The sequence below is a fragment of the Polypterus senegalus genome, chromosome 18 (assembly GCF_016835505.1).
Source record: "Polypterus senegalus isolate Bchr_013 chromosome 18, ASM1683550v1, whole genome shotgun sequence".
NCBI classification, from domain to species: Eukaryota; Metazoa; Chordata; class Cladistia; order Polypteriformes; family Polypteridae; genus Polypterus; species Polypterus senegalus.
The window spans coordinates 33715595-33741054 of NC_053171.1; the positions used below are offsets into that span (position 1 = coordinate 33715595).

General features: G+C 36.1%; 1 protein-coding gene across 1 annotated transcript in view; it reads left to right on the top strand.

Annotated features, from left to right (window-relative positions):
- rpap1 (RNA polymerase II associated protein 1) overlaps positions 1–24787 on the top strand; it is a 74214-nt gene extending 49427 nt beyond the window's left edge. The window contains exons 17-25 of the mRNA XM_039741420.1: positions 2457–2652; positions 5247–5356; positions 5604–5799; positions 12857–13003; positions 14514–14656; positions 14959–15742; positions 23669–23845; positions 24263–24319; positions 24435–24787. Of these exons, the coding sequence (XP_039597354.1) occupies positions 2457–2652; positions 5247–5356; positions 5604–5799; positions 12857–13003; positions 14514–14656; positions 14959–15742; positions 23669–23845; positions 24263–24319; positions 24435–24572 (1948 nt within the window). The 3' untranslated portion in view covers positions 24573–24787. The remainder of the gene's footprint in view (positions 1–2456; positions 2653–5246; positions 5357–5603; positions 5800–12856; positions 13004–14513; positions 14657–14958; positions 15743–23668; positions 23846–24262; positions 24320–24434) is intronic.
- Positions 24788–25460: the final 673 nt, after the last annotated feature.

Genomic DNA, 25460 nt, shown 5'->3' on the forward strand with positions numbered 1-25460 from the left:
TTCTGATGGGTTTATATTATTTGTGTTTACTCACAGCAGAAATTCCAAACATTATTTTTTTCGTGGCCAGTGGATCCTCAAAGACAGACTTTGGATCTTTTTACATTATGCAAGATTAGTCTAACAAATGAGGAGACTGATATGAGCACACTCACACAATGTATAGGCTACAACTAAACTTTAGCCATTTACTGGCACCTCTGTCTTTATCAGGAAAAGAAAGAAAAAGATGTTTGACCATTAAGGACTTTGGTCAGTGATCAAGGTCAGCACAATAGAATGCAACAACACAACCAACTTTTCTGGACCACGATGCTAACAATAAAAAAAGTGGTTGCAGGAATCCTCCAACAGGTGCAGCCCTTTATGCTCATTGTGTTTGTCACACAGTATGAAACATGGCATAATATCATTTTGTCCAATACAGTGGCATAGGCAACAATAAGACATAAAACATGTTATCTTGCTTTAGACAGCTTTTTTCTTTCTAGATTCTCCCCTTGCAAAGTCATTCAGGACTTACCCTCCCTACTTATAAACCCTAACATTGTGTCAACTGGTCTTTCTGTGCTGGGTCTGGTGTTAAGTCCACTAACACAGAGAAATATTTAGCCTCCTTTAGTTCATTAGCTATTTATCTTTTCACTTGTTCCCTCGTCAACTCAAATAATTTGGTTTTAAATTCTTGATAACAAGTAGTTTGTAATGCCTCAGTCTTTTTGTCCATATTTTTGCATATGCTCCACCAGAAAGTTATTAGTTTGGCTGATTGTCTTTAATATTCCAGGAAAGTTTCCATTCTGTAGTTACCCCTATAGTTCATTATACCTCCTGAAAGTGAGATGAATCTGTAGTATTTTCCATTGCCTATCACAATAAACACTGCATACAAGCCATGTGCCCTTTGGAACTCTTACGGTTGCTAGTACATTCTGGATGAATGGATAGACAGACAGATAGAGAGAATGAAAAAACCCACTTACCTTATTTATTTATTTTCTTGTTTGTCTGTCTGTCCATCTGTTCATCCCCAAGAGGAAAGTTGGCTTTTTACAGTGGCTCTTTAAAAAATACATATATAAATAGATACATAAATATACATGCACACACACACACCATGGTCTGAACACACATTGAAATGATTAAAAAGAAAGAAAACTTCTGACTTGGCAATTACTGCCACCGTTTCCAGTTACGAAATCCACTCATAAAGGCGTGCTATGATATTGGGGAAAAAACTTATAGGCAAAGCAATAAATCTATCCTGGTGTGACAATACTGAGGATCTGTTGACTAGGTTTTGGAAGGTGGAAGGCACTCTCTGAATAAGAGTATTACAAGCCAGTGAGCTGCTGTATACTATTCCCCATAGAGATGAATCTGCATATCCCACGACAGATTGTCCCTCCAATCATTTTTGGAAGGTATATTTGCAGTTTCAGCAGCTCCCATCATTACCAGCCCTACTTTACTGCTGCTAGATGATGCATCAGTGTCTGCCGAGCACTGTCAATTCTCCCTTTCGCCTTCATTCTCATCCTCTTCCTCTCTTTCCATCCTATCTTAAATATCAGGGCCACCTGGACTAACATCATCTTCTCTTTTCTTCTTCATTCTTGTCCCTCCCTCTTTTTACTTTTTTCTTGGGAGGGCTCTCAACCTCCTGCTCAGCTAGGTTAAAAATCGCTCTCCTTATTAGTAACACCCACCCTCTCAACCAGTTAAGAGTCATCAATTAACTTTAACTCATGGGATGAAAACTGATACAGGCACAAGGAGAACTTACAAACTCTACACAGGTAGTAGGCAGGCCTAGATTTGGACCCAGCAATCTATACCAAAACTATTAAATCTGGCAATGTGCAATAGCATATTTTTGTCATTTTGTCAGTAGAATTTTAGATTTAGGGCCATTGTCATTTTTTTAATTGCTTTTGCTTATTGTAGCCAGTTCCATGTCAATGTTCTATATCTGTGTAAAGTCTTTTTTTACAGTTTATATTGTGTGGTTTATTATTGTTCATGCATAGTTCAGTCATCCACTGGACAGAATATACTTAGGGGAAAACTTAATATTTAGATCAACCTGATATGTGCGGAGCTGTGAGTCTGTTTATTTTATAATAATGAGAATTCTCATTTGACAAAGGATGCCCAGGCCAGGTTGGCAGTTATCCCTGCAGGATGTTGTGCAGATATTTACTGTAGGAGATGTGTTTTAGTGGTACTTTTACTGCCATTCAGTTTTCTTGTAATTCCTAGCTCTTGTATTTCACTTGTACGACTATGTGTACATTGGCTAAATGGTAATATATAAAATAAAAAGCTATTGCCATCTTCCAGATTAATATTTAAAGAAGTAGATTTTAATGACATATAGAGAGCTCTGTTTGCATTTTTATTGCTACTAATGTCATTTGATATCTAGTAAAAGCATCCTGGTTGTCTTTTCTTAGTGACTCTGAAAGTGCCCTCCCGCCTCCTCCTCCTCTGGACTGGAGTCAAGTGGCTGGACTGCAACCCTTCATTAAAGCATCCCTGAAAACCTGTCTGCGGTGGCTAGCAGAACCCAGTCACTGGGAAAATGTACACATGTTGGCAGCAGCTCACTTGGTCTACCTGGGGTCCTTCTATTCACAGCTGTATGTGCAGGTGAGAGGCTGTGCTTGTAATGTCAAATGTCAGTTCTTTTAGCAATATTCAACTTAAGTGCTTTCTGTACACACTTTATAGAACCATTACACTACAGTTTTCTAACTATGTGAAGTATAAAAAGAAAATTGTCAAAGTAAACAAATGTTAGGTACTGTGGTATTATCTGCATGAAGCTACTTCAGTTTACTCTGAGACTTTGCTAAAATAAAGACTCTTTGCTTCTATTTTTAGGGTAGTATGAGGGAAGTATAGTACACCTGTCTTACTGTACATTTAAATATATAATACCAGTAACGGCGCACTGCACGATAATGTGCAGTGAATACATTTGACTTGAGCATTCATAGTTTCATAGCTTCCTGAGCAGCTCTTCTTTTCTCCACCCTATTGGTCCACTTCTTCTCATCTTTCATTGCCATCTTTTCACGTTAAAACTTAAAAGTCAGTGTTTGTGTTGCAATTACTTAGTACATTTTCTTTAATTCTTCAATCTGCCTCAAGAATAATTTAAGATATGAAGAGGTAGAGGAAGTGACAGCGAAGGTGGTAGGGATGACAATAGCGTCCGTACGAATGTGCCGCACGGGCTGCCTGCTGCCGTGAGCTGATTCTACAATAAAATAAAAATTAAAAGAGGAATAACCTTTTAGGTCAATCATCACCCCGAAAGCGGATAGTAGACGTCACGTAGTATATGTGTACAAAGTTTCAGGTCAATAGTTCAAACAGTTTGCGAGCTACAGGTGATTTAAAATCCTGGACAGACAAATGGACAGCCACGGCAGCGTATTATATATAAAGATTTATTAATGTGTTGAATTGATAATCAGGGTGTTATAATGGTAATTACCAACAAACAGCTTGATTGAATTAGGAAAAAAAACTTTTAAACCTACATTTTTCACACATGCTAATAATGAATGATATATTACAAATGATTATGTACACAAAACTATTGGAGCGGTTTCAGAGAATTAATTTGGTCTTTAGCCCGTAGTCAACGGGGATCTGAATATTCTCCCATTGAATGTCATAATTAGCTTGTTCCATCTCCTTGGTCATATGAGTCATTGTTGTTGTTAATGCCCCACCCATGCTACAATGTTTTCCTATTAAAAATGTGGACATTAGTCACTGTTTGTGCCTTTCATTTGCACAATCACGGCATTCATAACCTACAACTTTTGAAAATGCCCTCCAGAGCTGTCTACTTCTGTAAACGTAGCCTCAGCATTGAAATATGGATGGACATAATTGCAGTTTACCTCATATGCAGACTATAATCACACTGTTATTGGTTCATGCCTATTAACACACCCTTCCCTGATTGGGTCCTGTTCACTATAACATCTTGTGACCTAATGGGTCACTCTTCATTTAGGAAAAATAGCGGGTTGGATAATGGATGGATGGATGGATTTTCTTAAAGAGAAGCCATAGAAGAGTTGTTTTACATGAAGTTCCTTGTTTTGCTTATCTATATGCATCTAAATTGCATTTTGTACAGTTTGGATGCTGTATACATGTGCAAAAGGCAAATAGTTTAATGGCCACTACAGTTTTGTGATGCATTTTGTGGCTGGTGGTGTTACCACCCATTCAAGTATATGTGTCTGTGCAGTAAACATTTTCGGATCATTTTAGCATGGTCAGAGATAAGTCTGTAAGCAATGTGAAAATGTGAGTATGGACATAGATTGTTTTGGTTTAATAACACTATGTAGCAATGTGGATGTAGCCTAAGATAGAATCCAAGCATCTTTCAGCATTTGATTGGATTCTGGAAGTTCTTTCAGAATTTATTTTGCTTCCATGACACAATTTTTCAGCTACTCATTATCATTTTGGAAAACCCTGTTTTGGTGTTGTCTTTGGAATGGATGATAGCAAGGGTTAATAACCCTTTTAAACCTTCTGTTTAGTTGTCTTGATTCCTTTGGTAATAAACATTTGAGATCTTTTGCCCTGTGCTATAACTCCCTAAAGCAGGAAACTAGCCATTAGTGAAACTTGCCTTTCAGAAGTTGATTAGGAGCAGCCCTTTCCAAAGGTCTTTTTTGACTGGGTATCACCCATCATTCAGTCCCAGACAGAAACAGTGACTAATTACTTAAATTGAACTGGCACAGTTTTGTTACCTGGTCCAGTCTTTTTCTGGTGTCACATTAGAACAAGTACCACTAGTGAATCTTGTTCATATTGATTGCAATGGCATTAAAGTGATGCTTAATATTAGCTCAACATGTACTTGCTTAGTGGCTCTTTGCTTTGTAATCATCATTTGGGTTATCTACCTATCTTTCTTGTATGTTCTGCTTCTGGGTGACCCTGTCATTACTTCTAAATATGTTCTTGTCCCTTCAGCTATCTATTAATGCCACACACTTGGCATAGTGGAGATTTTTCATCCAGTTCTTCTTCACACACAAAAATGGAAACATGGAATACGTTATCAAGTATTGTGGTAGAAAGTGGTACTTTAGGGAACTTCAAATTCTACTTAGTGTTATTTTAGACAAATTAAGTGAATAGGATTGGCAAGGATCCTGGGCTGTCAAAATTGTTCTAATGTTTGGCATCTGTTAATCTAGAGCACTTTCTGCCCAGTGGATACCCTCCAGGAGATAGAGGCTTTAACTTCAGAGGTCCTGCTTCCTCTTACAGGTCATCAAACTGTACTAAATATGATCGATCATCTTAGGTGAGTCACACTTTCCACAATCCAAGATGTTTGTGTAAGCCTGTCAGTAGACCCTGTCACAAAGAATGTAAGGCATTTTGGTTTAATCACAGTATTTATTCCAGCTTTACTAGCCGTAAACTGTTGGAAAGTTTTTTCTGGTTCTTGGGCTGGCCACAGAGAGCACTTATTAAAAAGTTCATGTTGGAAATTTTAATTTGAATAAATTTTCATTACCTTTGTATTATATTATCTCTGTTATTTTTAGGCAGTTTTCTGCACTCTGTGCCCCAACCTCTTGTGCTGCTAGTCGAGAGATTATACATGGTCTTCCAGGCTTTGGCTGCAGTGAAGGAATAAATGTTGGCAACCTTTCAGATGCAAAATCCCCATTTCCCTTTCTGATGGGTCTATTCTATGTCCTTGATTCTATCACTAATGTGCATAAAGGACTTGCTTGCAAGGTGAGTGTCTCTTTTCATATGAACATACTGCTGTATACTGCCTGTTAGTTGTCTTTTTGTGTTGTATAAACCTCATTATAGAATTGAAGAGGGTCATAATTCTAACCCTTTCATGCATAATTGTATGATGTTTTCATGTGTGGACCACCAGGGCATGTACAGCCGTCCTAACCCGACACAGACAGGCAGAGACATGAGTTGCCACACAACACGTTTTATTTATAGTGTGAAGCCCTTCTACCTTGCTCCGTTCAGCAATAAGCACAGTCACAAGCACTAGAAACTTTCCATTCTTATTCTGTCCTTTCTTCGCTGCCTCCACTCCTCTCCCAGCCAGCTTTGTCCACCTCTTTCCGACTCTGGCTCCTTAAATGAAGTGAGGCAGTCTCTTTTGTATGGCACCTGGAAGTGCTCCAGGTGCTCCCAAAGTGGCGGATGTGCTACAACCCAGGGTTCAGCAATTGTCCATGTGCCCTCTGGCCGTGGCCACGGTCCCCAGCAGGGTTGAGCTTCTAAGTTCCAAACCTGTGAGCCTGGGTGGTTGCCCTCTAGTGTTCCAGGGGAGGTATTGCCCTAAATATGCCCTTTCCCTTGGTCCTTCCATCACAGGGGCGTCCTGGCTGGGCAAGGGCCCTGGCCGCCCACCACAAGTGGAATAGGTACTTTTACATCTGTCTGGACCGTACCAGGGCTTTGAGTGGATTCATATACTAATGTATCATTTAGTTGGAATGACACTATGCCTGCTGGCACACATTCCTCCACTAACAAGACTTGGAATCAGTGAAAAGCAAAACGATTTAAAGCTGGAAAAAAGTACTAAAATACAGTATGTCACAATAATCACCCTATGAAAATTATAAAGAGCAAAAGAGTTAGTTTCGTTCCATTGTGTGGTTACAATTTAAAGAATAATATGAACACCACTTTCTATATCGTAGGCAGTCATGTGCAACACTTTTTGTCTTGATTTCCAAGCTGTTCCTAGTCAAGTGAACTTCAGGTGTTTCTCAAAGACAGCCCTTTTCACAAATTAACAAATTACTTCTGCATTTAAAAATTTTTCTACTCTGCTTTCCTTTGAGTGTACTGATGTATTTCCCTTTCTTTCCCAGTTTAGCAAGACAGTGAATTTTCATTTCTCTTGTCCTAAAAGCAATATGTCCTTCTGCCAGTAGATGGGGAAGAAGAACCAAGTTTCAAATCTAAAATAAGTCATTTTACTTAAATATTATCAGATGCATTAAATAAAAATAAACACAAAAGGGAAAAAGCTTTGCCTGTAAAATTTTGTTAATTCAGATTTGCATTGGAATTTTTTTTTAATATAAAGGTTAAAGTTGAATCTCTAAAATGTATACACATGCAATGCTCATCTTAATTACTGTATGTAGTAGATAGACAGTAAAAAAGTAATAGAGCTTTAAAATGTGATCAAAGTCATAATTTACATTCTGTTTGCAAGGGCTTTTTTCTGGGTACGCTAGTTTTCCACCAGCACTCCAAAGGTATGATACTAGACTGTGACTAATTGTAAGTATATGTATGACTGTGCCCTGCAGTGGGCTAGTGCTGATACTGCCCTCATGATGCTGCATTTTGATTTGGTGGCATTAGGAAAATGTATGGAAATTTCATAAATTTATTTTGGGACTTTATTTAAAGTAATATGTTTCACACACAAATACACAGAGGAAAAATAAGTCAGAGTCCCTCTTGTGATCTGTGCCAATCTTTTTCTTGAAAGAATGCATGTGTACCTTAAGATCTTATCTTGGATATATGGGATCATTTTGCATATATGCAACTTTGATATTTGTTTTTATTCTTTTACTGTATGGTTTAAGTTTCTGTATTTAATTCCAAAATGTTTTAAAACTTGTGAATTTTTTTATTTTTTTTTTTTAGCTTAGATCCTCATTTGTAAGCAGCAGCGTGTTCATACAATACATAGTAATTAAAACTTACTTGGCTGATGCTGTTACCTGAGGTGACTTTTGAGATACAAATGGTTACATTTATTTTGTTTTTCCAATTGGTTAAGTGACTTCCTCTTGATCACACAGTGTCAGTAGAGGAATTTGGGATCCTCAGGGATTCAAAGTTCAAAGTCTTAAAGCCCTACACCATACCATGTTAAGAAATTATACAAGTGTTTAAATATAAAAAAATATTGTTTTGAAAGTTTCCATTATTAGAGACATCTGGTGTAACAATAAAGAAATTTTTTGGATTTTAATGTTAACCTTTTTCGGTAGTATACATTTTATTTTAAAGCTTTTATTTAATAAGTTGTAGCTTTTAATGCAATTGTATAATTTTTACTATTTATTTATTCTTTTGAGATTCAAATCTAGTTCTCTCTTTTAAGTTATACATTTACTTTTGTAAATTATATGGTGAGAATAAATGTCCAGTATGCCCTTTCATAAACATTTCTGAGCTTTAGATAATCATATTATTTCCCTCGCATGTTTTTAAGCATAGTAGCCCAGAAGGTAGTTTCCGTCGAGATTTCATGTCCCAATAGAATTGAGACATTTCTTTTGAAGCTGGGAAGAACAGCAGAGATGAATGCTAAAAGGCATTCTATGATTTTTTTTTTTTAATTGTTAGGACATTATGCATGAAATGCAGCCATCATCTCAGTTGTTTGTTGAGTTTTAAACATTTTCTTCTGTAGCAAAGCAGTCTAAACAAAGACTTCTTTCTATCATAAACTTTTTGTGTGCTTTTTCTATGAAAACGTGATTAAAATTATTTGCAGCCATCACTCTAAATCTTATGGAGTAAGTAACTTGTAAAAAAAACATTTTTGGGTAGAGTATTTCTTTAATGACATTGTCAGAGTAAAAAAATAAAAATTGCTGCAAATTTACAAAAATGGGATCTTTTAGCTGCTGCTTCTTCTTTTGGCTGCTTCTGTTAGGGGTTGCTACAGCAGATCATCTTCTTCCATATCGTTCTGTCTTCAGCATTTTGCTCTGTTACACTCATAAAAATGAAGTAAAAACATCTGCATTGTATGTATCTCTAAAATGTGGTGTAGCGGTTAAGGCTTTGGATGTCAAACCCTAAGGTTGTGGGTTCAAGTCCTGCTACTGGCACTGTATGACCATGAGCAAATCACTTGACCTGCCTGTGCTCCAATTGGAACAAAATAAAAGAAATGTAACCAATGTAACCAATAAATTTTCTAAGTTGCCTTGGATAAAGGCATCAGCCAAATAAGTAAATGTAAATGTAAAAATCTTCTGAGATCAATCTAAAAGTAAAAAAGCTTACTGTGGGGAAAGGAGCCAGACTTAACCACATGTGTCTTGACAGTTGTGGTATTGTGCACATACAAAACAGATTTAGTGGCCAAACTATACCAACAGCAAAACAGTTTTCAAGGACTTCTTTATCCTGTAGCAAACACATGACTTAGGCATTTGACTCAATTAGCCATTAACATATAATCTAATAATTTTCCAAATCCTTCATTTCATTACAGGCTTGATACAAGTAAACAAGGTATTAACACAAAAAACAGTTGAAGTGCCTAGAATCCTGTCAGTTGCAAAGCAACCATAAGTACATCATAGTGGGAACATCTACAGAAAATCAAGCACTTTAGCTCTTAGTTGATTAGCCATTTTGAAATGTATGAGTTAACCAGTTTATAATTAGCAGTGTCCAACTATCCACATAGAAATGATACCTTTTTTTAAAGAGAGGTTTGTTATTGCAATCATTTTATTCCAATTGTTAATTTCACTTAAAAACAAGTTTATATTTTAAAGACACAAAGGCACAAACTCTAGACAGAACACCAATCTGTCGTAGCACATACTTTCACACACCCAGACTTGCTTAGACTGGGCCAGTGTAGTGTTGTGAATCAACTTAACCGACACATTCATTGGAAGTGGATAGAAAACCCCATGCACTTAGGAAGATCATGTAGATTTGATACATGTGCTATCTCTCTGATTCCCTCGCAAATTCCTGGAGTTGAGCTGCAAGTGCTTGTGATTTTGCTTCTCATTAGGCATTTATAATATTAAAAATTTGTAAATATGTTGATTGCTGTATTATATAGACAAAACCCTTGAGCTATTAATATGTTTAAAGTTACTATAATTAAGACATAAACAACAATCAAAATTGAAAAATATTAAATTTTGATATTGACATAACTATCTTACAAAAAAGGATATTGAGGATTAAACATTGTTGTCAGAATGACTGCATACAGAATTGTTATCACAGTATCATATTATTCTTGCAATCTTAAGTTATGTAAATATTAACTGATGAACAGTTTATAGAAATAGAAAAAATACATAATTTTAGATATGAAATAAAAAATACTTGCATTAAAAATATAACTAAGTTACTTATGCAAGATTACTAAGATTTTGCCATTTTAAATGTGTTATTCTTTTAAGTTATGTTTATATAGAAAAATATTGTTTTTGTACTATACAAATTGAGTTAAATAAGAAAATTAAAATGTGCCATTAAAACTGCATTAAACCTTTAAGTCACTTAATGATGAGCCCTATATTATTCATAAATGTTTTTTTTTTCAATATGAATCCAAATACGCCATAATATTGGCTGCTAGATATGTCATTCTCTTTATCATGTATCTGATTTAAAGCAAACAGTCTATTTCCAGCATGGTACAGCAGTTAATTTCAAAATGACTTCAATAATCATCAAGTCAACTTAATACATTTGCTTTTATGTCATAATTTATGTTATATGTTATTATAGTAGAATTTGGATTTGTTTTCATTTGAAAAATTTAAAATCTTGCTAGTTGTCTAGTCATCATTTGGTATCTTAAAAATTGTCTTATGTGTGTATTCCATCTTTGCCCCGCCTTTTCTTGTAGTAATAATAATAATAGTAAAATACATTGTTCAATTGTTTTGTGTTACCATACTGCCATCCTATGGATGAAGCATGCAGTTATATGGTTTCTGTCACTTTGAAGTCAAGCTGTTGACAGGGCCTTATAGCCAGCTCTCTATTTTTCTTATTCAGATTTGCAGCTTCAAAACTCCCTATGGTTAATAACCATTTATTTATTTACAGTAGGCGATATATTGTTGCCATCTTCTATTAAGTCTTTTGGATGATTCGGATAACAATTTCTACATGCAAGCTAGAACAGCATTTCTCTCTTACTCTGTTCAATAATCTTCAACTCATGATAACCATTTTTAAAAAATCTGCTCTTCTTTAGGAACTGAAATTAATGAAAAAGTAAAAATACAAATAAAAAGAGTTCGAATGGAGTGCAAGAATATTACAACAATTTTTAACTTAGGTTAGAAAGATTGATAATGTTCACAATAGAAGATACACATTAATGTCTGATTGTGAAAGAAGTTTTTAACAGCCTCATACATTTTTTATATTTCCATAGCATATAAACACTATCAGTTAAAATCTACAAGCGAAGCAGTGACTCCGGTATGCTGACCTTAGAGACAATTCCAAGATGCTGGCTTTAGAGGCACTGTTTCAAAGATAAAGCCATATCTGACTGTCAAATAAAAGGAAAAGGTTAAAATGGGCAAATGCTTGGAATCACAGTGAAATCCACATTCTAATGTATCTGCAGTGTTCTTTTGCCCATTTTAACCTTTTTCTTTCCACTGTTGCACATAACACGGTTTTTTGGTGTGAAGACCTGTAAGGCATCTGATTCCCAAACGGCTTCTTGTTCAGTTGTGCATCCTGGACTTCCCCTTCCTTTTCTGTGCTGGTTGGATCCAGTTGACCTTGTTCTCTTGAGACATCAGTAGATGCCTTTGTGTGAAATGTTCAGTTTCTTGGTAATCAGTCACATGAAACAACCTTCACAGAGCAACAACAGACTGATTTGTTTCTTGAGAAGGCAGTATAGTTAGAGCCATTCTTGAATCCATAGTTGAACTTTAGGTATGCCAGTGCTGTGCAAGGTAATGAAAGATAATCTACTTGCTTTGTTGAACAGAGTAACCTGTTTCAGCCATGCTAACACAATTACAAATGTTCCTCTAATAACTGAATAGCATGTAAACATGGTTAATTAAAGATGAGCTAAGAGACTTTACCATTAGGACACTGGAGTAATGGCTGCTGACAATGGGGCTTTACATTGAAATGTGAATAATATATTATAAATCCCCAATTTCAAGTAGTTATCACCATTTGTAAAATTTATAATGTCTTGACTATATTTTTAAAATGAGTTTAAAAGTATCTGTTTCTGTCAAAAATGTTTCTAGGTGACTTGAAACCTCTGAAGTATAGTGTCGGTTAATGTTATATAGGTAATGTCTTATAGCCCTTTCTAATGAAATTCTTTTTTTTTTGTTTGAAAATCTCAATCAGAGTAAACAAAATTTATAATTATAATTTATAATTACTAAATCTGAAACTGTATTTTAACATGATGTTGATAACTGAAAAATGCATGATTTAAATCTGTTATGAAATGCACCATAGCGGTCTGGCAGGAATCTGTCTCTTATCACATTTTTGAAATAGAATTTTTTTTATTTCAAGCAATGAAAGCAATCAATTATTTAAGGCAAAGTTAAATTCAAATCCACCTTTTGAAATTTCAACCTACATTAGTTATATAAATGTGCATTTATTGTTTAATGTGAATGAAAGTGTAAACTGACAATATGAGAGACTGCATAATTCTCTACATTTCATCCTGCCCTATCATCATCTATTTCTGCTTTATATTGCTCTCAATAAAACAAACAGATTTACACATTGGAATCTTACCTGAATTTTAAATTTATTTCATCCCCATTTAAATTAATTTCTATATTTGGAAGAAGTTCAAAAAGGCAGAAATTTTGTTTTTAATATTTTTTGTTTAACTTACACTTTTAAACAATATAACTTGCAAATCACATTTGACACATTTTGATAGAGCTTTGACAAGTGCAGTGACTTGCTTAGGTCACCTCATGCATAACTTATTTAATGTCATGGACAATAGGCCACAGTGCCTAAAATAATTATAAGGCTAATGTAAATCTCTTATTTATTTCTACAGTTTTTTAATGTACTTGTTGCTCCACGACTTCTGGATTATCTTTGTTCAAGCTGCTCAGCATTGCCCAGTTTTTCTCTGTCCAGTGCATGGTTATTTCGACATGAATATCATCTTCAGTATCTTTTGCTGAAGCTTGCTTTTAAACAGGTATGGATCATTTGAATTACTATCGTTAGGGATAAACCGTTGCTGCTATTCCTGTTGATCATGTGGTTTATTATTATGCTATTAAGAAAACACAATATTCTCTTAAGCTTGAATCACAGTGGAATTCCTTTCTGTTATTTTCTAATTTTGCATTTTTAATAAGTGGAAAACTTCAGATGGTTAATTGTCTGAAACTACAAGCTGTAGGCATCAGAGGTAACCTACAAATCTGCGATCTCAAATTGATTATCCAACATGAAAGAGTACAGATAAAGAGGAGAAAGTTCCACATGGAGTAAGGTCATCAGTGGAGTCCCTTGGGGGTCTGTCCAATGACATTACTTTTTCTGATTTATAGTAAAGTCATTGATTTTGGTATAGTTAGTAAACATTTGAAATTCGTAGATGACTAAAATTAGAGGAATGGCAAACACTGAGGAGTCAGCAGAAACAATTCAAAGAGACTTGGACAAGCTTCAGAACTGGGCAAACACTAGGAAAATGCAGTTTAATACAGAAAAGTGCAGAGTGCTACATGTGGGCAAAAGGAATGACACTGTCCTAAAGGAAGCAACTTCTGAAAAGGATTTAGGGGTTTATGTTGACACATTTACATCATCTAAGCAATATGCAGGAACAATTGAAAAGGCAAATAAATGTTAGGTTATATTGTAAAAACCTGAATATAAATCAAGAGGTGGTATGCTTAGGCTATATAATACACCATTAAGGCTGAATCTGGAGTATTGTGTGCAGTTCTGGTCACTACACTACGAAAAAAACATAGCAATGCCGCAAGCTGTGCAGAGGAGAGCAACCAAGTGCATCTCAAGACTTAAGGACCTGCTGTAGTATGACACACTTAAGGAATTGGACCAGTTTGATCCTGCTTAGAGGAGACTGCCTGGGGACCTAATCCAAGTCTTTAGAATTCTCAAAGGCATTGATAAAGTAGATCCATTAAAGTTGTTCCAACTTATCAGTGAATCACATACAGTATAGGCAAGTGCGTTTAGGACTGAAGCTACGAAGTACTTTTTTTTTTTTACTTAGGTTTTGGGAAACTGGAACAAACTACCCGAAACATGGAGTTGAAGCAAAAACTTTGACCACCTTTACGAAGTGTCTAGATGAGATATTGGGATGGCTTAGCTGAACAAATGAGCTTGATTAACTCAAATTTCTAATGTTTTATGTTGTTAGCACGTCAAGCTATTGGTTTTGCCTGTTCTGTGTTTGACAAGCAAATTCTAGCAAACTTCTGTATTTAACTCTACTCACCTGGCAAAATATAATCTAATGATTTGTTGTCATTTGTCCCTACTTATTTTATAGGTTTACAGGTTTTTAAGTTTTTTGTGTTTTGCTTCTGTAATGTTATAGTCTGTGATCAGCAACTCAAAACAAGTTCTTTTTCTTTTTCTAAAAAATTATATTTTTAAGAAATTTAAAGTTTATTCTTTTTTGTTTTTTTCATTAATGTTAAACTGGTTATTTCCTTCTTTTTCAGATGCCATTAAAGACAGAGGTATCACAGCAGATAACAGTTTACCACAAAATCGCTATGGCAATGCTGCCTCGACTGTTGCCTGGCAGTGAATATCAAGCACATGAACTTTTGTCTACTATGATTTTTAACCCCAGTTTCATCCCGTGAGTCTACACACACAGGCTTGGTATTTTTTGTCAGTGTGGAATTGTGAGTTAAAAAATGACATATTTTTATTGTCCACAAAAACGTAGACAGGTAATATGGTAAAGTTGGACGAAGCGATACTATTATTAATTATTTTTTTTGGGAGTAAGTATGAGAGACAGTTTTGAAGTTGTACAATGTATCTCCTTGCTTTTTAAAGTGCTGGTGAGACAGTTTATGTATGACAGAAATTGTTGTAGTAGCATGGATTGTTGTTTAATGTTTCTGACCTTTCCCCATCTTTCTTGTTTATCTGCAGTGAGGGACGCTGTGGTGGCCCAGAAGCAGTAGATCTTTCACAGCTGCTTCGCCTTAGAGATGGGGACCAGTGCTCTTTATTTACCGAGTCCACGACAGGCACTTTGTTACGGGAGGCCTATGCCAATCTTGCATCTCTACGAGGATGTTACTTGACTCACCTGGCTCACTTGGAACCAAGTGTCTTACGATCTAGAGATATTTATCTAGGCCATACGCCCTTTGTGTGTTCCCAAATGCTGTCTGAGCTCACAGGACCAGTTGTTCCTTCTGATTGGGCTTTTCTTCCTCTTGTATGCCTATATGAACAAACTACAAAGGAGGAGTCAAGCGGAAGAACTGTGGAGTCAGTATCAGTTACCTCCACGGAAGCAGTCACACACTGTCTACAGTGGCTTCTGATCTTGGAGACCTGGCATGAGGATGCTTTGAAGTCTGTTCCTCCTGCTGCAAAGTTTTGTCGCCTTGCCTGCATCTTCCTCTCAGGCAGTGATCTGTTTCGGGAGCGTCCTGTGCAGCGCTTCCTTTGGGCTTTGCTCCTTGCTCTGTGTAGACCAACTCAGTTAAATGCTCTAGATTTAACAGTGCCTCCTCCTGGTCTGGCCTCATTTCATGACTTCTATTCGTCCCTGCTTGTGCAGTTTGAAGCAGTTTCTTTTGGTGATCCCCTCTTTGGTTGTTTTCTACTTGTTCCACTCCAGCGCCATTACAGTACAGAACTGAAACTTGCTGTATTTGGAGAGCACATTGGCCTTTTGCGCTCTTTGGGTGTGAGTCTTGCACAGGTAAGTTTATATGTGTTTATGTGGTAAGGTTATATGTGTTTAGAACTGTAAATGTTTGAGATTTGATGCCACAATTTACACTTCAAGAAAAAAAGGCTGAGAAAATTACAGTTAAAGGTGCAGTATCAGTACTTTACAAAATGACAAGTTCAAAAGGCTGTCATATTACAAAATAACATATAATATAAGAATACTTTGGTGCTGGTTGGCCTATCTGCAAGGTTCTCTTTCAGCACTTCCCTTTCTCAGAAATCCGTCCCAATAGATGGATCTACTTGACGTTGAAATGACTTTGCTATTATGTGTGAGTGTTCAAAATTGAATTTAATTTATTTCAGAGATTGATAGCTGTTTTTGCCTTTGGTACTTTGTAACTTTCTACTTTTTCGCTCACTCTTATGCTTATTATGACTTGATTTGCACCTTTCTCTAAACTGTTGGGTTCTCCCAAACAAGTGATAAAAGAAAAGCATATCTGACAGTTACATTATTTAGAATTCAATGCTTTTGATTAGGTGTTAGATTTAGTGAAACAGAAGTAATTTTATTACAAGGAGCAATTCCTAGAACACAAATAATAATTATCTCAATAGTTCAGTAATAGTTCAGTAATAATATCGAAATGTCATAAAGAGTGTACAGTGCACACAGTAATAACACATACCCTTTTGCGGTTTGAGCAGCATTTCTGGCAGGATTTCTGCCATCTCAAAAGTCCTTTGTTACTCCAGCTCGAGCATGGATATCGCCACTGATGGGTCATTGCTCCACAATTAAGTTCAGCAGTCAAGTTTCATATTTTTTTTAAATAAAAATCATATTGATATCATGTTTTATTCTGGAGATATTGAAGTTGAAATTGAGGTTAAGGGGAGGAACAACTGCAATTATTAATGAAGTTGTCTCTGTTTTTATGTTTTTCTAGTTTTCACGTAATGCCCAGACAGAAACATGGAAATTTTGTATTTGTATATTTAAAAGGAATAAAATGTAAGATAAGATAGATTCCAAATAAATAAAGTGGTATTTCTTCCGGGCAATTTCAGCAAGATGCATTATTGACCAGATTCTGTCATCTTGAAGATATGTAGTGCTATTAATTTAGCATTTCAGATGAGATGAGAGAGAGAGATCGATCTCTATTATAAAAAAAATCTTGGCGAGAAAGACTAGGGAGACGAGCCATGATCTTCACGTGAAGATCACAGAAGACACTTAAAAGACCTGCGAGTTGAAAGAAAATGGCCATGGAGCGTCTCGCGGGGACCTTAAACATGAGAATTTGTGCCAAAAGATTGACCCAGTCGTGTGAAGGATTTGAGTAACAACAGATCCAGGGTCTCAGCCCATATAAAGCATATAAGGACAATACTTTATAAATGAAACTTCGACAACTAAGCGAAGAAGAAAGCAGTGCAGAGAAAAGAGACTCAAAAGCGTTGGAGAGAAAAAAGAGCAAAAAAGAAAAAGAATAATCTAGGTGCAAATTCAGACAAATTCAGACAATAAGGAAAGTAGTTATCAGCCCGGAACAAGTGGAATTGAAAAAAAGCATGTCCAATTGGGCTCAGAATTAAAAGACAGAGAGTAAAAGACAAAGTAGAAATTCATAAAGACGTTCACAAATGTTGGCGCTATACACATGTAGAGCAGGTTAGAAATTATGAAAGCAGTGGAATTCGAAAGACTCAAAAAAAAAAAATGGCGCGGTACACATGTGGAGAAAGTTAAAGAATATGAAAGTAGGAAAATTAGAAAGTATAAAAAAAAGATAACAAAGATCGCAGTAGCTCAAACAAACGGAAATTATTACTCGAAAAAGGGAAAATAATCACCACGGACCAGGTGTAATCAGGAAAAAAAAGCAGGACAAAGCGAGGTCAGAAATAAAAGACAGAATAGAAAACAAAGTAAAACTTCATAAAGAGGTTAAAAACAAGTGGGCCAAACACATGCAGAGCAGGTTAGAGATAATGAAAACTGGAATTCAAAAGACTCAAAAAAAACAGCAGATAAAAACAACAGTATCAAAACAAAGAAAGACACATTAGCACAAACAAAGAGAAATTATTACTCAGAGAAATTAACGAAAAGGCAAATAGAGGTTGAATATATGGCACAGGTGATATTTCAGAAGTATGTAAATATTGTAAGGCTTTGAAGTTTAAGTCAGAGAATTTCAAAAACAGGGTTTACTTCATATGCATTTATTGGTTACTTTGCAAAATAAATTATTAACTGCTGATGATGTACTGTAGATCGTTTTGTCTGTGCTGACATTCCAAACAGAGAAACCTGTCCTGAATTATGGTAGAAAGTCATTAAACACATGTCTCACTGACCTCATTTAAAAGATTCAGCATATTGGGACTCGAAAGTTTCCAATTATTGTTTTTACAGCAGTTCTGAAATAAAAGTGAAACTAATGAAATAGCAACAATTTAAAAAAAAAAATCTTAAAAGTGTGTATCCAGAAAACCAAAAATGGGGGTTGGCAAGCGAAGCGAGCAGGGGGCGAAGCCCCCTAGTCTCAGTAATTTTAATCTGTCATCCAGTCCAATTAATACCATGGACTTATAACATTCTAAGACTTGGCACCTGCCTGGTCTTAAAGGGCGTTTGCTATGAGCTTTACAGAGGTCATGCTGTATGTCACCTGTGTTATGTCGGCTTATATGAATGATTTGGCATGTGTTTATGGACTTTTTTTGATGCATTTCTTAAGTGGCTACATGAATCATATTGTAGTTTAAACACTCATTGGTAGATCTTGGAAGGCGCTTGTGTAACTGCAAACATTTTTTTTTCTTTCTGGAGTAGACCTCTGAGGATAGAAAGAAGACAAATCTGTTAGAACGGTCTCAAGGCAGGCTTTTTGTACTGTACTGCTGCTTAATTGCTGTGAAAATATGAATAAAAGGAAAACTGAAGGTTTAATGCCTGTGTAATTCACTTAATAGCTTCCGATTGCCTTTGTGGTTTGCTCACAAACATTTAATACAGTTGTTTACAAAGGAAATGTTTTTTTAATGGTATGGACTCATTCCACTGTGGTGTTGCCAAGGCAGTTTTTGGTGTTTTTTTCTTTTCTTTTTTTCAGATTTTTAATTTACTGCTTCCCCCTCCTTGGTTGTTTTGTTTCAATTTACTCAACTTCAGTTTACTTCTGAAAATGTTGTCTGAACAATGAATTCTTCTAATTTTTCCATAGTCCATTACTTGGTTGCAGGGAGCAGGAGCTTAACATGACAGTATAGAGTGTAAGAAAGGAAGCAGTCCTGGTTGAACGCAGCATACATTTTGAAGACAAGCTTCTGTATACTCTGAGGCCAGTTTAGAGTCACCATTTTACCTAACAAGTGTTTTCAGACATTGAATGGCAGCCCGCACTCGATTAAAAAAATGTTTTTACATGGTCTAACTCAACTGAGGAATGCACACACCTTCTATGATCCAAACAGTCCAAAATGTGCCTATCAAGACCCTAACTGTAGGCTTCTGCTTCTCTTGGACAGATGTTTAGGAAATTATCCATGTTCAGACTGTGTTCAAATAAGTAAAATCTTTGTTTACTTATCAGGAAGTTTTGCAATAACCCTTATTCATCTGGCAGCTTTTTTGTGGTACCTCCTGTGAAAATATTACATTAATGAAGAAGCTACTGTCATAAATTGTCTTAAACTGAAAATCTGTAACTCATCCTTTCAGATCCAAAGATGAAGAAAGTCCCTTCAATTCAATTTAGGTTATTTTTATATAGCGCTGTTTTCCCAGAATGGTTGACATGTAACTCTTGAACTACAGAATAGACAGCGTTAATGCAGTAATTAGTGAGGCTTCTTCACAACTCCAGGGACCCAGGTTCAACTCCTAGCTACTGTCTCTACCTGTCTGAAGTTTCATCTGCTACCCTGCCTTTCTCCCACATCCCAGAGAATGTGCATTTAAGCTATAAGTATAAAAATTATTAAGTGAATAAATAGTTCATTATGGCTACTCATGTGCTCTGAAATACAATTCCTTTGGCATTTTGAATGTCAGATCCAAATAACATATGTTTTTTAATTCCCATGTATTTTTATGTTCCAGTATAAAATTATCAGAACTTTGCTGGGACTGATGATTAGGAAGAAAATATAATGCATTTAGTGAGAAACAGATGATAGCAATGTGTTTAGCTAGAAGTTCAAGATATGCTGCTGACTATTCACAAAAAAATATATATACAGTGGTATACAAAGGTTTGGGCACCCTTGCTTAAAATGTCTGTTATTGTGAATAGTTAAGTGAGCAGAAGATGAACTGATCACCAAAAGGCATAAAGTTAAATGTGGCACAATCCTTTTCAGCATTTTATGGAAGATTAGTGCATTGTTTTTGTTCTGCACAATTGTACAGTAAAAAAAGAAAAAGGGCACCATTCAAAAGTTTCAGCACTCTATTTGAGGTCTCAGATAACTTCTGCCAGGGTTTCAGGCCTTAATTAGCTTGTTAGGAGTATGGCTTGTTCATAATCATTTTTACGAACCCACGAGTGATACAAATTACAAAGCCATATAAATATTCTGACTCCTCAAAATTTGTTCCAACAATCAGCAGCAATGGAGCTGCCTGGCATTGTAACAAATGAAGTCATTAATCCTCACAAAGCAGGAGAAGGCTAAGAAGACCGTAAAGTGTTTTCAGGTAGCTGTTTCCTCAGTTCATAATTTTATTAAGAAATGGCAGTTAACTGGAATGGTGGAGGTCAAGTTGAGATCTGGAAGACCAGGAAAACCTTCTGAAAGGACTTGCTTATTGGATTGCTAGAAAGGCAAATAAAAACTCCTGTTTGATTGCAAAAGACCTTCAGGAATATTTGGCAGACCCTTGAGTGGTGGTGCACTGTCATACTGTGCAGAGGCACCTGAACCAATATGACATTTATTGTAGTCAGTAGAAGAAAGCCATTCCTGTGTCCTAGCCACAAGATTCAGCATCTGAAGTTTGCAAATGAATAAACAATCCTGATGCATTTCGGACACATTTTTCCTTGCAACCCTCCCGAAACAAGCCACAATTGTGGAGCACTTGTGAAATTGTTGTCACATGCACACAATGACCACTCTTTGCCATAAAATCCTGTAACTCCTTCAAAGTGGCCATTGGCCTTTTGGTAGCCTCTCTTACCAGTTTCCTCCTTCTCATCCATCCAGTTTGGAGGGACGGCCGGATCCAGGGAGAGTCCTAGTAGTATCAAACACTTGCCACTTCTTTATTATGGACTTTACTGTGCTCCTTGGGATTGATAAAGCCTTTGAGAATTTTTTGTATCCATCTCCTGCCTTATGTCTGTTCACAACTCTATCCCTGGGATCTTTTGAAAGTGGCTTGCCACCCATAGTCAGTTGTTTGCTGTCAGTTGCACTACCATGCAAGGGAATGAATGCTCCAGGAACAGCTTCACTAATCACATTGATTATAACTGATCACAGGTGGAAGGAAGCCAGTAAACATGGTCTGCAATGGAAATGGTGCTTACTTACACCTGATTGAGTTGACAAATATTGTTTCGGGTGATCCTTTATTAATCTCAGCATTTCTTGTTTTTTAAAATGCTTCTGAACTATAGCTGTGATATCTTTCACTTGGATGTTGTAGATTACATTGAGTAAGTAAAGCTGGAGTAAATATTGGTTTGTGTGTTTTCATTTAAGGCTGTAAAGCAAAAAAGTGGGAATGTTTCGAAGGGGGTGATTCTTTTCTATACCCACTGTAAATGTGGAACAGTTTTGCTTAGCCAATATTAATTTAACCTTCACAGAGTATAGCTGCTGTCATGGAAAAAATTTCCTTTGCGGGTCTAAAGTATGGGTGCCCGACAAGAAATAAGTTCTGTTGTATGGCTCCTGAAACATTTTGCACAGATGTATTATTTCTGTTCAAATTTTATGTGTAACGTGTGATGGAAACTATTTTTTAAACAGGTGAAGGCCACAAGTAAAAAGAAAGTGATATATTCCTCTGAAGTTTCTTAAATGAATATTGAATGTTGCCACGCAGTATAAAATGGAAACTGATTTCTGAAAAACAGGCCGAGTTAAAGAAATGAGTTCATGGCAAGTCTTTGCTTTATGATACATTAGAAATGGCACATGAAGTTTTACTGTCATAGTCTTTATGATGTCTTTTTTCTGTTTATGTCTTCCTTTATAAAATGTCCTTAGTGGCAAGAAGGAGATTTTAAAATGAAATGTATTGTTATTATTATTGAAACTCATTTTGTATTGTTAGCAAATCTGTATCCAAGAGGTCACTCCAAGGAATTGGATTTGTTTTCAGTATATGACTGTACAGATGACAGATTGGGTGATGGGAACAGAACACGTTATAAAATATTGCTGTAATATTTTACTTGTCTGGATAGAAAACAGGGCACTGAAAAGACAAATGCTTAAAAATCTTGGATTGGTAGAAGCATTCCAAGAAATAAAAAGACCTTTCTTTTGATTTACATACCATTAGAGTGTCATCTGTTTCATCAACACAGAATGTGTGCGTGAAAATGACCACTTACCTTGACACCAGTTTGTTACTTCACAAACTTGATTGTGTGTGCTGAGCGATGGTTTGTGAGAACAGCTGATCAGACAGACATAAAGCAATTTTTATAAGTGATATTTAATATAGTATATTCATAAAATGTCGAGCAGGGGTCTCCATCTCCGGTTCTAGAGAGCTTCTGTGGCTGCAGGTTGTCATTCTGACCCTTTTTATTAATTAGTGACCAGTTTTTGTAGCTAATTAACTTCTTTTCCCTTCATTTTAATTAACTTATTTTTAAGAATTAGTCCTCTGAACTGTTTCATTTTTTTCTTTAATTAAATGGCACCACAGCCAAACACAAATGAGATATGAAGAGAGCCAACAGATGACCAGCTCAATTGGTTTCTGAAACTCCAACCAGTTTCTGAATTAGAAACCAAATCTTGTTGTTAAACTCTTATGATTTAATTCTGTGGCTTGTTGGTGCTCTTATTCTGTCACTGCTGACATTTTCAACACTGTTGATTTCCTGTTTTCTAAGACCACCGTCGAAATGTTTTGTGGGCCTGAGGAGATCAGCATTATTGGGATCTTCATCTTTCTTTATTTTCAGATATTGTATGATGAAAACAGGTTGCTTAACATGTGTTGGCTCCTTTTTTATCTCATTATTGTTTGTCTGACAATTAAGGAAAAAAGAAATAATTAAGGGCTCTGATTCTTAAATAATAAATCAATTAAAATTAAGGCAAAAGATTGAATTATCATCAAACCTGGTCTCCAATTATAAAATGGAGAGAAAATTTGCAGCCAGAGTAGCACTCCATATCTGAAATTGGAGACCCCTGATGTTGAGAGCTAGTGGCTTCTCCATTTTATTAAAAAAAAAGAATGCTGCCATTGATCAGCTTGAGTCAAACTGTCAGACAGACCACTCATACAGGGCCCATTTTAAACTGATTATTATTTGGATGCCTCTTCAGCCTCCCCAAAACCTAAGATCTTTATGGACATTTAGCTGTAGCCATCCCTGTACATTTTTCCATTCCGTTTTGCATTCACAACTTTGTCGGTCATGAGGCAAAATGTCATATAAGGAATGTGGAGTATTTATTTACAGCTTAGATTGTTAATGCCAGGTGTCTCATTTTGAGAAAAAAAATGCAGCTTTGCCTCTTTCCCCGTCCAAGAAGCAGCTTACACCTTTAGCAGTCCTTTTGGATTGAGGGTCTCCCTGCTCTATGGTGTCTGAACATCTTAAAATGAGAATGTAGCATAGTATACATGTTATGTTGTAACTGTAGAGGGATGCTATTCCTGTCAAAGACAAAATGTTGTGTGATGATTACTTCCACTTTTGTTTAACCCAGTCTAACCATGGTGTTGGTGTGGTAATTTCAGTTGCCCATTCCATTGGAAAGGTTCACTTCTCCTCCTGAAGATTCTCTGCCCCTACTGCGGTCATACTTCCGGGCACTAGTAACAGGATCCTTACGACTTGCATGGTGTCCAGTCTTATATGCTGTTGCCGTTGCTCATGTGAACGCCTTCATCTTTTCACAAGACACAAAAAACGAGGTAGGTTACATTCTGTTCAAGTTCCTGATGATTAGTTGTACATACAATAACCACTGCTGTTTAGAGTGCTGGGGAGCTGTGATTTTGCATGTTTTGAAGATGTTATTCAAGAACATTTTAAATTTTCTATTGTGTTAAAGAGGTTTGGTCATTCTTATGTGATAGGGATATTACCAATCTACTCTGGATGGCTAAGAGAGATAATATTTTTTTCTCAGGAAACACTTTCTGAAGACTAAAAGCATCTTTCTGGATTCATCCACTTTTATCAACATTTACACATTCTGTTGATGTAGTCTGTTTAATTTTGCTTATGATTTATGTAGCTAAATCAACTAGAGTAATGCATTTTTTCTAAAGTACTGGGCACACACGGAGATCATTTAAAGTTTTATGAATTTCCGTATTTATGCACAGGAAATCGACATGGAAAGAAAAAGCTTGCTGAGGAAGACATACTTTCTGACAGATGAGGTATTGTGAAAATTGGCATTCTGTCGAAGGCATTAAAGAGTATAATGATATTTAACCAAACATTTTCACTGAGGTAATTGTAACATCGTATCTTTATTTAAATTGTCCTTTTCAGGTTTTGAAGAATCATCTTCTTCTCTTCAAGATGCCCAGAGCAGACATCAAGCTTGGTTTTGAAATGTTTGAGAAGCTCCCCCCTATTAGAGATAAGAGACTAAATGCTGTCCTTAGGAAGGAGAATGGCACTGATTAAGGGTGGGAGTTGTTCAAGTACTAGGGAGGCACCATGAAAAGTGAAATAAGTAGGCAGTGAGCACTTTTTCTTTGGACTCATATCTTTGTGATGTACTTGCTCTTTTGGCTGATATTTTTTCCATCTTAAAAATGTAAGCAAGATATAAACATAATATATTTTGTTTAGTGAAGTTAGTAAACAGATCCGTGATCAAAAATAAACTCTTACCTACCTGTGCTTTATTTATTTTTTTGCTTCCTGACATTGAAGAATGGAGTATGATCAGTGTTTCTGCAAAGGTAGCTTTGTCATTCTTGGTAGAGTATGGGTTTTCCTATTTTCTCAGAATTGTAGCAAATCGGATTGGTGATTGGCAGATTTTTTTATTTTAAAGTCACAGTCAGTTATAATTTAACTCTGATCAAGTTATGTAGGCAATGGTGCCTCAGCCTGATATGAGTGAATCTGTCAGGTAATATGGGCTCCAAGATGTGTGATTATACTCTGTTATGTCAGCTGTAATAAGAACGTTATGAGCATTCTTCACAGCTGGAATTTGTAAAATTAGAATTTTAGATGTCAACTTTGATAACAGTTGTTGGCTCACATGGCAGAGTGCAGTATGATGATGTCATTTTTGGTATCATACAAAGGTTTCTGAATATGTGTGACGATAATGTCTATTCGTGATTCAAGTAATTCATGTGGCATGTCATTTGTGGCATTTATTTTCTTGGGAAAGCACAGTATGAGTGAAAGTTCAACAATGATTGCAGCCTACTCATTTTTCAGCTGTCATTGCCAAAACGTGTTACTGTCATTAGTTGAATATCTTTGGTTATGTTAGTTATCTTTGATTGTGTGTGCTGAGCTGTGGTTTGTGAGAACAGCTACTCTGACAGGCAA